This window comes from Notothenia rossii, assembly GCF_949606895.1.
Source record: "Notothenia rossii genome assembly, chromosome: 11".
Classification (NCBI taxonomy): Eukaryota; Metazoa; Chordata; class Actinopteri; order Perciformes; family Nototheniidae; genus Notothenia; species Notothenia rossii.
This window is the reverse complement of record NC_136910.1, coordinates 30324596-30338773: the sequence shown is the minus strand read 5'-3', so window position 1 is coordinate 30338773 and position 14178 is coordinate 30324596. Positions and strand designations below refer to the sequence as shown.

Here is a 14178-nt window from a genome sequence, read left to right as displayed (position 1 = left end):
TAATTAAATGTATTATGTCAACAAATGTCACATAACTGTATCATGTTAGTTGAAAGCAATAATCCATCCATCCATCCATGGATGGATTATTGCTTTCAACTAACATGATTGAAAGCAATAATATCAAGTTTAAATAAAACATATTAGGTTAAACTTAATTATATTGTTTTCGACTAGCCTTAAACAGTTAGGCCCCGGCCGCACGAGGACGAAAACGGTCGTTTGCGTTACTGTTTAGTGTCATATAGACCGTTCGGCCACACGAGGACGACCGAATATGACAGTAAACAACTGTGGAAACGATAACGGGTCCCAAGGTGGATAGAACGGCATAAGCAACGCTCTGGGGGGTCCAACGGCCCCGTGTGTGTTTTCTGATAATGATGACGCAATAGCCCCGCCTCTCCCCACCTCTGCTGCTCACCCCCGCGTCAAAGTAAACTGCAGACTGAATTCAGATTATTTATCTTTCTCTCGATATGGATACAAACGCGAGTGAAGTCTAATCTGACAGGACGGAGACACGCAGCTCTGCTCACCTGCAGCTCCTCCTGCTGTGATGCAGCGGTGAACGGAGCAAAACACACACTTCAAGTCAAGTCAAGATCATCGCCCTTAGCTATTTTAATTACCTCTCAAACTACCTAAACTAGTTATAAATATGTTTATTTTTACTGTCGGCCCGGTCACTCATTACTGGATCAGCTGCTGCTTGAGACAGACACTGACGCTGTCAGAAGAGAGGGAGGAAAAAGAGAGGCTCCGTGTATTTTATTATTTTATTATATAGATTCGTTATTCATTTGTTTTAAAGCTCAATAAATAACAAAGAAGACCTTTGACCGGCACTTTTATCATTTTGTCCGGCAGATTTAAACTTTAACACACGTTGACTGGCGAAAAACTCTGCCCGGTTCCTTCGGCCCCCACCGTGGAGAATAAACAGAAGGGCAACCATGACAACCATGCTTCTTCGCTGCTTTTGTGGAGGAAGTTACAGCGCCACGTACAGGCTCCTGCATATGTACTGCAGCTTCTCCAGCGGTTGGAGCTATCCGGTGAGCGTCTATCGTTTTTCCAACCCAGTTTAGATTTAACCACGCCCACTTTCGCATTACGCGAGGATTGACGTAGCTCTACGCGATAGCGTCATAGACTTCATCTTCGGCAGCTATAGCGGTCGCGTTAAAGCAGGATATTGAATAGTTGTTTTCTGTCTTTCCTAAGGATTTGTTGACTGAATGTAAACGATCCTGTAATCAAAGCCATATCGAAGAGTCCTGAGATTGTATTACTGGTGTTTTATCATCTATACATAGTCTGTGTGTATCCTCAAATGTCGTTTTCAGGACAAACAAAAGACGTTTTAAATATCTATATCTATATAGTGCAGAATATTGAATATAACCTTGACTATTACTGTGTACTTCATTTATCTGACAGCATTATTTAATGATACCTAGATATATACAGATGTTTGCTAATGTATCCCTCTTATATCCATCAGGAATTAATATTAAATGATTAATTAACATTACCTCAGCACTGCATAAGTGTGGTCGTCAGTCCTATTGACAAAGAAGCACTATTACATTGTATATCGTGGTGCAGAGGAAAGGGAGTCGGAGGCGGTTTATCAAGAATGGACTTCCACACCTTATTATACATTCATCTCAGAGAGGTTAATACATGACTGCTCTGCATGATAAGCTAGCAGGAATGAATAGCTAACGCTACAGGTGTTCCCACTAAAGGCTCCATGAAGCAACAAAACAAGCAAGGTGAAATATGGTCCAACATGGTGTCACCACAATATTGTATATTATGCGGCATTTAAAAAGGACGGTATTTCGCTTGTCAGATTCAGATTTCGCGGGTGTGCCTCGTGAGGCAGTGACGTAACCATAGGGATGTAACGCCAGGTTGATGCTGTGACGTAACGCTGCGTCGATGCTTGCGTAATGCGGAAGTGGGATCTAAACTGGGTTGGAAAAACGATAGACGCATCCGGTGAACATTGCGTGTGGACGGAAGCTTTTTTGCGATTGCGTTTGCGTTAATCCTATGCGTTTAGCCGTATGCGTCCTCGTGTGGCCGGGGCCTTAGATGGTGAGAGATTTGCTGAGACCAAATGATATCTCCATTATCTCCAAGGCTCTCTCTGGCAGCAGGTTATAACCGACATGTTCTATCAAATGTCCTCAGCTGGTGTCTTCTGGACAGTGAATACTGAACATTAGGCATAGGAGTGCAGCTGCAGTGGAGGCAGCTTGTTCTATGTCTTCTGTGAAATGTGGTCAGTGTGTGTGTCCAGAGCTGTGGAGCACTGAGGGGCTGAGTGGGCTCCGTCTGCTCGCTTTGAATGTCAATGTAATCCAGCGGGCCCCGGGGGGCAATGTCGTTCACGCTTAATTGGGTGACGAATCCGACAAACATGATTGTAAACATCCTGAAAGGATACCTTGACATTCTGATTTGAGTCTGTGGCTGGGTTTCACTGTTGCAGACAATTGCTTTTTTTAGCAGGGTTTCTGCAGTACACCTCACTGAACCCAACAGCTTTTCTGACCATTTTTAAACCACTCATTAAAAGTTATCACTGTTCAAGTAAAGAAAAGTTCCACCCACATATTGTTTTGTTGAACAGCAGTTGTTCCCTGCATGTCAGGAAACAAACTCTCCAACTCTTCACTGACATTGTTTTACATGTCAGTGAAGAGGAAAATCACTTCATTAAAACTGAAAAAATAGTCAACCAATTACTAGAATTCTAAAATATATATTATTCTGAAATGGACCAATCTGCACAATGACTACTTTTACTTTTGGTACTTTAACTATACTTTGATGATAATACTGTTCTTCTTTTACTTGAGTAACATTTTGAATGCAGGACTTTGACTTGTATCAGAGTATTCCCACACTCTGGTACTTCTACTTTTACTCAAGTAGATCTGAGTACTTCTCCCCCCTCTGGCAGCTTCATGCATGCTTCACCATCATTGGCTCATGCTGTTTAGCCACTAGCTGACGTCCAGTCATATTCCTGCATGTATAGAGCATCACATGACATTACTACCTCACATGTCTCAGTCACTATGACTCTGCAGATCTTCTCCCACAGCTCTCTCTTTCACTCAATCCTCTTCAGTAAGTGCTAACCTTTGGAATGATTGATTTCACATTTCATGTTCATATATGATTCTAACCATCTCTGATTCTGCACCATCACTCGTTCCTTAGGGAGATTGGTTCTACAGCAGAACTATTGTTGCTGCTCACACTGCTGAGAAGCTTTTCCTCCAGATGTTTCCGTGCACCAGCTGTGATACTGTGTACTACTAATCTACACAGTATCTACATTTGGTCCAAATTGACCAGCTACAACACTGCACTACAAATGCTGTAAACAATGTCTCAGATTACTGGTTTCATGAATAACTGCAGTGAAAATAGAAAGAATAGACACAGAAAATATACTCCAAAATGAACATGGTTGTCATGTGGCTGTGTACTATTTGATGGAAGAGGGTAGGGTAACCCTTTCATTCCCTATGGCCATCGTTTTTGACCGGGAACACCACAATTCAATGAAAGTGCTGATCGGCAAGTTTATATGTTCACATTCCTACTGTGGAGTATATCATAAGGCCTTGAGACAATCAAATGTAAAACACAATATTTATCATTTATTAAAGTGGTAAATTAGTCAGATCTGACCCGAACACGACAGGGGGGAGATGCCGGTTTGGATGGGGAAATAAAAGCGTGCCCCTGGCCTCACAGTGTGTATTAGTGAGCATGATCAGGTGGGAGGAGATCTGTTGTGCCAGTGGGTCCTCAATAGAAACACAAGTGTGTGTGTGTGTGTGTGTGTGTGTGTGTGTGTGTGTGTGTGTGTGTGTGTGTGTGTGTGTGTGTGTGTGTGTGTGTGTGTGTGTGTGTGTGTGTGTGTGTGTGTGTGTGTGTGTGCAGGGCTTAATTTGAGCCGGAACACGCCGGAACATGTTCCGGCACCTCTGAAATTGGATCCGGAACCTTTTTTATTGGATCCGCCACCTCCCGTGTCACTATGAAAAAAAAAACGCCCAAAAAAAAAAACGACTGTTTGTGTTTATTCCCCATTGAAGTTCCTCAAAAATCTTGTGTTTGCCTTTTTGATGCGTTTAAATTTTTAAGGTTTTTAGCGGGAGAGGGGGGGAGGGGGGGAGACTAGAGGTGTGACACATAGCCTACGCTTGCGCTGGTTGAATACATAACAGTTAGCTTCGTGTCTACAATGTCAAAAAGACAACAAACTTTACTTAACTTTTTCAAAGTCAGTGACCAGCAGTCAGATCCAAAACGATCAAAAATAGTTTCCGAAAATCATGAGTGGGAAGACCACGGTGGACAGAGCAGTAGTATGCAGCCTACCATCGATGCTGCTAATGCACCTGTCGTTAGAGGGGATATTAGCGACCCCCACGGGGAAGGAGATGAAGGGGACGAGACGGATGATGTGAACTTGGAATCTGCGAGAGATAGTGATGGCGATGAAGCAGGTATTGTCAGGGACACTCACGATGGGCAAATCTGGACAGATGCCCAGTTTACACAGAAAAAAAAAAGTTATCCATGGCTGACAATGGAAACCACTGGACTGGGCTGTGCCATTTGCAAACAAGTGGGATCACTGGGTCCGGAAAAAACTGCAGGTGTGAAACTTGCAAAAGAATGGATCTCGGGCTCGGTGACATCATCTGCGCCCGATTAAAAAAAAAAGCTAAGAGCCTTAAGGAAAAAGGTTTTTGAGCATGGGAATACCAAAGCACACGCAATGGCATCAACTATTTTGGATAAGGCAAAGGCAAATGTATTTGTTAACACAGTAGTCAATGCCCAAAATGACCAGGTGCAAACGACTGCCAGAATCTTTCGCACAGCTTACAAGGAGGCCAAGCGTCATAGGCCATCTTATGGATTTGAACATGAGATAGACTGTCAGGAAATGAATGGTGTGGAAATGGGGAGGATTCTCCACTCAAACGTTGCATGTTCTCATATACAACAGCACATTGCAACTGACATGAAAAAAAAACTGCTTGAAAGGATTGTCACTTGCGCTCCAAAAATCGGACTCATGCTGGACGAGGCCACAGGGTTGAATAAAAAGAGCGCATTAATCGTGTATTTACGAGTGCAGTTGCCAGAGATGGATTCACCCGAGAACATTTTCTTTGAGCTCGTGGAGTTGTGTGATTTTGGTGCAGAAGGCATTGCCCGCAAACTGCTGGATGCCTTACAGCACGCCAAGTTAGACGAGGCCTTCCTCTCAAAAACTCTCGTCGGTCTCACATGTGACGGTGCGTCAGTGATGCTCGGGCGCCACAGTGGGGTGGCAGCTCGACTCAAAAATCTCTTCCCAAACATCATGGTGTGGCACTGCTCTGCGCATCGACTTGAGCTTGCAGTTGGTGATGTGATGAAAGAGATGGGGGCTATGAATCATTTCAAGATCTTCATGGATAAGCTTTACACACTTTACAGCACATCAAACAAAAACCGGCTGGAGCTCAAAGAGTGTGCTGACGGTCTGAACATTCAATTGTGCAAAATTGGCCGGGTGTTAGACAACAGGTGGGTTGCATCCAGTCTCAGAACAGTCGAAGCTGTGTGGAAAAGTTTTGCTGCCCTCAACACACATTTTACACACGCAGCGGAGGATTCTGCTCGCGGGAGCACATCTCGGGAAAGCTACCATGGCTTGGCAAAGCGCCTTTCATCCCATGCCTTTGTTTCCAATCTAGGACTTATGTTTGACGCACTGCAAGAATTGTCAGAGCTATCTCTCGAGCTCCAAAATCGAGAATGCAATATCATAACGGCTCATAAAGCCATTTGCCGACAGATCAGGGTGTTCGAGGCTATGTCTGAGCGGCCCGGACGACACAGCCTATTAAGCCAGTGCGGGGTCGAGGAAAACACCTTTCAGGGAGTACCCCTTCATGCAGGTCGGCTCACTGACAGAACCCTGGACCAGAGGACGTTTTTTGGGAGTCTGGCAAGAAACTTGGAGAAACGCATGCTATCACTTGGGGAAGACCAATCAGGATACAACAAGCTAATTGAGGATTTAAAAGTGATTTATCCACAATATTGGCCACAGGATCGTGACGCAGACGCGCTGTTTGGAGAGAGTGAAGTTGAGACGCTCTGCCAGCAGTTTTGAATCGAAAGCCCGCGGAGGGTCATCAGGGCATTCAGGGAATACCGTGACAATGATGGGACATTCATCCCAGATGAACTGAAAGACCTCTTGGCTGCGGTCAACACGATCCCCATCTCAAGTGCTGAGTGTGAGAGGGGCTTTTCCCAGATGAACCTAATCTGTTCAGAAAACAGGGCGTCTCTTCTCCCCTCAACGATCTCCTCCCTACTCTTCCTTTGCCTTGTCGGCCCGCCACTTACCCGGTTCAACCCCGTTCCATATGTGAGGTCATGGATTGCAAAAGGACATCGAACTGCACTGGACACAAGGTGCAGAGACAGAAGCAGGAAAATGGAGGCCGGGGGCTCTATGGCTGCTGTATGGGCCGTTTTGGACAAATGATGGTAGGAATATATTTGTCCATGCTGTGTTTGATTATTGGGTGGTCTATGGTTTAATATGTCTGCAAATCTATATTGAAATCGTAACTTCGTAGAAATCGTAATTTTCCCACCTGTTGTTTTGTTTCTCCCGTTAATTTAACGGACAGATATAATTGCTGCTTGTTAAAATGTTGCAGTATATATATTTTTTACATTCCGCACTCATTTGGTGCAGTGTTACATCGTTCTGTAATCTGAAGGCTAACAGGCTACAAAAATAAAAATTGACCTGATGTAGAAACATCGTCTGTAAGTGTATTTTTTTGTTTGTTCCCTTACCTCTAACCCCCGTACTGAGCCGCCGGATCCACCCCCCCTCTGCGTTCCGGCACCTCCCACTTTACAAATTAAGCACTGTGTGTGTGTGTGTGCGTGCGTGCGTGCGTGCGTGTGTGAGACACCTACCTGCTTCATACGTTGTTGCGTGCGCTGTCATACTCCACGTACTGGACTTGCGACCTTTGGTTACCATGACAGCAAACTCGTACATGGTGTTTGGTTTGAGGCCGGTGACAGTGTGGCTGAGCGCCGTGGTGTCTGCAGACTGGAGGAAACGAGTTGTACAATTTAGATAGTTTTAGATTTGAACTGAAGGAAATGTTTAGGTGTTTTTTAACACAAAACATTAAAGCTGCTGTTACATTTATTCTATACCTTACATAAAAACATTGGAGACATAATTAAAAGAATAATACCAAAGAGTATTATGGACACACTCAGTCTGTTCTTGTGTTTACTTCAGATGTATTCTTCAGTCTTCAATATCAGTTTAAGAAATAAACCCTGGCAGGTGCAGACACTCAGGTGTATGTTCACTTTCAGAACAGACTTCTGTTGGTCTTCTTTGCATCAAATCAAATCAAATCAAGTTTTATTTATATAGCACATTTTTAAACGATTTTTGGTCGAGCCAAAGTGCTGTACATATAATAAAAATAGCCTACAGTCGAGACACTTTACAGCAAATACAACAGCACAATTTGTGCAGAATATCAGTATGAGAAAACGACACCCTCTGTCCTTAGACCCTCACATCGTACAAGGAAAAACTTCCAGAGAAAACCCACAGTTTAAAGGGAAAAATGGGAGAAACCTCAGGGAGAGCAACAGAGGAGGGATCCCTCTCCCAGGACGGACAGACTTGCAATAGATGCCGTGTGTAAATTGAAGAGATAATAAATGTACAACATAGGTAGACCAAATGTTTGGAAATGCATGTGTCTGTAATAAGAAGATGAATCCACAAGGATTTCAAAAACAATCCTGTGGGAGCCATCAGGGAAGCAGCATGACGAGACCCAGGCAGGACCGCAGAGACAGGTTTGGAGAGAATGTCTTGATTTCAGGTTAAGAAAGAAAGACTCCCCTCTCCGTCTGCCTACAGTTTATTAATGTGAGAACACTGTATGCCCTGGTATAGATTTCCTATCTCCCTGGTATTTCTAGCATACTTCAGATTATGAAGTCCAGAGAAGAAGAGAGATCTCACCAGCGAACAAGAAAAAAATGACAAGACCAGTTTTTGTCTTGGTTTCAATACAACCAAGAGTAATCCAGGTAATATTTAACCATGTTACTGCCAAACAATCAAACTCCTTGTTTCTGTCAGCTGGGGATTATTTATTAAGAAATGTGTTGATGAACAAAAGATTGATTCTCCATGCTCAGATCCATGTTTCTCTGGTGTGAAACTGATGCTCCTTGAATAGTGTTTACTGAAGAGGAGGGAGCGGGAGGTTCATCATTTGCTCTGCTAACTCGTTCACAAGGAGTTTCAAAAAGGTGAAGTTGAATCATAGAGGGGCATGATAAACACGTAGGCTACACTTATGGAATTCATTGCAGACATAAAACCTTGTGTGTTGAGTGTTGAGTGTTGAGCTCATAAGAGAGCAGAGGCGTGGCATTGTTGTGCAAGTCTCACATGGCAAACAGGTTCAGGTCCTGACTCCTGACAGAAGGGAGGGTTACCTGATGTACCCAAGTCTTATAAAAAGCGTATTTCTAACATCTGGGATTTGGGATATTGAGTGATTCAAGTCAAAAGTTGAAGTGATGTCAGAAATTGTAATTTTGAATTACTTTTAATTTTATATTTTTTATATTTTGGGCATGCTCTCTATTTACTAGTGCTTTGTTTTTTTTCTCCATTTTCTCCTTTGCTGTAACAACGTAAATGTCCACTTTGTGGGACGAATAAAGGAATTCTGATTCTGATTTAATCAGTCAAGTCAAATCTAAATCCAACAGTCATGACTGTCTCACACCTGGCTGAGGTTAGACTAAAGAGTGATGGAGAAGCTGGGCTCACCTTGTACTTCCCGCTGGTGGAGTAGCTGGTCTTCCACTTGACGGAGTAGTACCGGACCTCAGACGCCTTCTGGTTCTTGGTCATGGAGTTGTCGGCCCAGGAGACACGGACCGAGTCCGAGGAGAGAGCCACGGCTTGGACCCCGACTGGGGGGATCATGGGAGTACTGGTGTCAGGCATGGGAGTGGGGTATTTATCAAAGAGGTGGAAGTGGTCATCCTCAGATGGGTCTATAGGGTCTAGGGACGGGGGGTGGTGGGGTTAATGGGATCAGGGTAATTCATTAAATTATTCCGTGTAATGAATGTGTTATAATGAGGATTTATATAAGTATGAAACAAGCATTAGTTTGGTTTGTTAAGTGGTCATTTACACGAGAGACAACAACATAAGAAACACACAAGATGAAATGCAAGTGAGGAAGGGAGATGCAGCGGGCAGCCATGAGAGGACGGAGGGAGGGGTGAGGGAGGGGGGTGAGGGAGTGAAAAACAGGAGAGAAGAGGAGAGAAAGAGACACAGAATAAGAAGACAGTGGAAGGTAAAGGCTGTACCTAAACAGGAAGTGGACGCTCATGTCCACAGAGGGTTAACGTATGAAACACAGCCTGCAGAGTCTTTGCTGAGACACGTTCAGAAGTACATCAAACTGATGGCTAAACCAAAGACACTGAAAACAGTTTAAAAAAAACTAAACAAACCTGTATCACAAGTGTGACACATTCAACATCTACATTTGCGTACTTTAAATACATTTACATTTACTTGGTCACTTACTGTTACAGCTTAATGTATCGTCAGCTTTTTCCTGACTTGTATAGTTGACTTCATCCGCATTACTTACACATTGGTCTTGCAACATTCTCTTGCACTATTGAATTCTCCTCTGTTTCTTCTGGCACTATTTTTGTATTCATTTATATGTATTTAGGTTGCATTGTTGGAGGATTCTAGGACTTAAGATGTTCATTGTCATAACTACACTTTAGCTAGTGTGCATACAGATGTAGCGATTCATTTCAGACAGTTTGAAACGCGAGGGCCGTGATTGGTACGTGATCTGCCCTCGCTCAAGGGAAAACCTCCAGCTTGACTTGAGACCGCCCCCGTGATAGATAAATGTAATTATAATGAAGCCAGCTGCAATGGATCATTGATCCACCAGGGGGTGCATTGGGGTTCCACACTGGAGCTCATGTGAAATAAAGTCAGATACAGTACGCTGGATGTACAGCGGAACTTTGTTAAGATCCATATGTCACGGATATCATACTACTGTGCTAAATAAGAGACATGTAATCATTTACAAAACATCACCATGTTGTTATTTAACAAAATAATTTTGTTTTTCGAAAAAAACGAACGGGAGGAAATGCAGCCCGGCTCTCGTTTTTTAATCCTAATTTAATCATCATCTTCACCACGATCATTTATGTTTATGTTCGCCGAATTGACATGAAATCACTGACACATATGAATATACTGTATTCAACTTCATTAAAACGTTATTAACGTGCCTTAACTCAGTAATTCACCAAAAATATGTATATTTTAATGGAGCTTCGTCGGTCGATCAGGATCCCAAAGTGTAGCGGAGGGATCCTCATCTGCATGACGGGTGTTATTTTCCCCATAAGGAACAAGTCGCTGCAAATTATCCCACTTATTACACGGCCACATTCTCAACAAAGTAACGACATGACTCCCAATATTAATTTAAATGCTTTTATGGATTTAGAAAATGTTTTTATTGGTTTAAAAAATAGCTGTATGTATAGATTTAAAAAATAGTTGTATGTATTGATTTAAATTGACATGCATCCGCTAAGAAAAATAGTCCGTTGTTACCGTGTTTTAAACAGTCTGAATGAAACGGCAGCTCTCAGCTGTGTATTTACACAACTAATGGCCCATCAACCACAGCTCTCTCCCCCCCTCCCCCCTTGATCTTTCTTCTCCAGCAGCTAAATTAACTGTAGGTTACTCTGAGTGACAAACTTACAGTTAGACACAACACTGTCATTGCAAGTGACCCTCAGTTAGTTGACTTTTATGTTCAACTGCTAAATTCGTTACTGATAAAAAAGGGCTTCTACTGTACCTAATTACCTTAACACTAGAACCGCCAGAGGTTTTTGTATAGGCCTACCTAAACCCGTCAAATCCCGCTATTAGAATGCAATTTTTAACAACATAGCACACTTTCAGGAAAAGTCACGGACTAGGAGACTTTAATATTTTATTGAAAAAAAGTTACATTGCACACACACAACACACATCACACAAATTGACCCGATTGGCGGTTCTAGTGTTAAATAAACTCACTAATGAATGAAACCAGTTCAATACGCATTATTCTTATTCGTATCATTCTTTATGAGCGCAGAAATAGTCTTAAAATCAGATCTGTTTTTTAAATGAAATCTGACGGCAGGCAGTTAGCTCTGATCACCTATGATAAATGCGCCACACCTAATCTGGCCATTCAGCCACAGAGCTCCCTCTATACAAATCAAAGTGTAGACGGTGTGAAAGCACCTATTGTTTTAAATAATGGTCGGAATGTGACCTGTGAGCCTTCTGAATTACCGTGGGACAGCACATTCTAAACTAAAATGTTTAATCAATAAAGTAACATCTTATCTTATCTTAATAATATCTTTATATTAATAATAATAATAAATCATACAGTATGTGTCCGAAAGGGAGCAGGAGGAAGCAAACACAAAAATATACAAAAAATATACTGCATATTAAAGCAAACGATTGTAAAGGTAAAAGTATGAGCTTAACAAATAAAGAAGTGTAATGTAAACATTTACATTATAATTATGATTATTTAATATATAAAGACTATATATTATTGAATTACAAGATTAGATATACTTTAGTTGATCTAAAATATTGATGTGTTCAAATGCTCTTCAAAACACAACTGAAAGTCCATGAAACTTGTCTTTCTTTATTTGTGAATGAAGCGCCATCTCCTGGTTAAAACCTGAAATTGAAAATCTGGCAACGCCCTCTTGGAAAATAGTGGGAGGGCTTAACATTCCTCTATACTGGTCTTTGGCAGGTCGTAGGCAGGAAGCTGTAAGCTGGAGTCTGAAATGAAGTGCTACATCTGTATGATAATAAAGCCTTTGAATCCTGATTTAAAAAATCAAGAAAAAATATGTACTTTCATATTGTAAATTCATCACATAGTACATGGTGTTTCACGGTCATTAAATAACGTTTTTCGAAAGGGTTTGTCAGCCCTCATATCAGTTCAAAATGCTGACGGCTTTTGAGCAAATTAAGCCAGATGCTGCCTTCACAGGCTTTCAGAAATGTGAACAAGATTAGACACCTTCTGTTAATCCAATGTGTGAGTATTTGAAAGAGTCGCTCTTCTGTGAACAAATAAAAAGTACAACATTGTAATATCAAGTCTGATTTCTGACGTACAGAAGCTGACCACCTCACAAGAAGTGTTCATGTTAACCAGGAAGTGAAGGAGCATGTGAAGGCAGCAGAACATTAACAGACGCTATAGAGCTGGAATGAGCAGTGATTTAGATAGCAATCACAATCTAAATCACATCAGTCAAATTGATAGCGCTGATTCTGTTTCACTGAAGTCAAAGTCATTCAAATCAACTCCCCACTTCATTTTACTTTATGGCAATTAATGAGTAATAAGGTGACAGCAACCAAATGTTTCTGACTGACTCAAGGAGGAAAATAAAAGATGTCAGCTTAAAAACTCAAGTCAGCAATTTATTGTGTTAAAATAAAACAAAAATAATACTAACAAATCTGACAAAGACAATCATATGTTGAAAAATAAAGACCCGAGTCTGATCCAGCCGGGTCGACATCTCAGATGTATTCGGATGTCCAGCAATGATGGCTGTTTCCGAATGGGGATGTCTTCTTTCTACAAGTCTAACTAGCTAACCGAGCTAATGGCTGCTAACTTCACGTCAGATCAGTGTGCAACTTTGTGGGCGGTGGTGAAAAAGTCCACAGGGACTTGGCTTGGCAACTGGAAGGTCACCGGTTCAAGTCCCCGACAGACCAAGTGCTACTGAGGTGTCCCTGAGCAAGGCACCATTCCCTACACCGCTCCCCGGGCGCCGTACATAATGGCACTGCTCCTAACACTAGGATGGGTCAAATGCAGAAGGTACATTTCCCCTCTGTGGGACGATTAAGTGTATATAAAAAAAAAAACTTGTGTCTAGTTAGAAATATATCTGTAAAATATTAACATGTATTCAAGTTAGTTAGATTGTTGTGAACAACATAAATTACTCAAATCATGCATGTTTTTATTTGTGGATGATGAAAAACACAATTCTTCTTAGTCAGGCATTGTGACTGTGTTGAGAAAATGTGCATGAACTATCCATAATTGTTACCACTTGAAGGTCCTGCGCTGTAGAGACCACACGAGCCCCTGATCTGAAGAATGAGAGAGACCACTGAGAGAGCCAGACTGAACTGTGCTGGAGAGAGAGGCCCAGCTGCAGGGAGGGAGGGGGTGATGGAGTGGGGGGGCACTGCAGCAGACTGTCATGGTTAAGCTGCTCGTCCAGCATCACAATAAAGCTCCGTTAGGACAGAATACTGTCTCTGCAGTGTGTGGGCGGCCAGGCGGAGACCAAGCAGTAAATTAACGAGAATCCCACCGTTAACAAGAGGTTTTTTAAAGCTCTCGGAAAAAGCTCTCCAGCAGCCTGCCACCGTAAACTGACGGAGGATTCAGCCTGTCCTGGCATAACAAGCCAAAAGTGTGTGTGTGTGTGTGTGTGTGTGGGTGTGTGTGTGTGTGTGTGTGTGTGTGTGTGTGTGTGTGTGTGTGTGTGTGTGTGTGTGTGTGTGTGTGTGTGTGTGTGGGTGTGTGTGGGTGTGTGTGTGTGTGTGTGTGTGTGTGTGTGTGTGTGTGTGTGTGTGTCACTGTGGATGACCTTGTCAGAACAGTAATGGCTTTTAGTTTCTGCCTCAGCCCTCAGGGTCTCAGCGTATCAACTCCAGACTGTCACAGTAACTCCACTCCAGCACCACATATCTCAGGATAGAACTGCTCACGTGTCTGTGTGTGTCTGTGGAACTGCATATATGTTCAGGTACTGTGTTCCTTTAGCACTTCAAGGAGATGCGGCTGTGATGACAGCTCTCCACTTTATGAAAGGCGCCATGTCAGCTGCCAGGCTGCAGCTTGCTTCATACACCCTTTCTATCTTAAC

At 42.5% G+C, this 14178-nt stretch overlaps 1 protein-coding gene across 4 annotated transcripts in view; it reads right to left on the bottom strand.

Annotated features, from left to right (window-relative positions):
* The window catches only part of dcc (DCC netrin 1 receptor), a 496426-nt gene that overhangs the window by 140317 nt on the left and 341931 nt on the right, over positions 1-14178 (bottom strand). For all 4 annotated transcript variants that reach the window (XM_079658229.1, XM_079658231.1, XM_079658232.1 and 1 more), the window contains exons 17-18: positions 8945-9183; positions 7039-7177 (exon numbers count right to left, since the gene is read on the bottom strand). In XM_079658229.1, coding sequence (XP_079514355.1) covers positions 7039-7177; positions 8945-9183 — 378 coding nt within the window. The remainder of the gene's footprint in view (positions 1-7038; positions 7178-8944; positions 9184-14178) is intronic.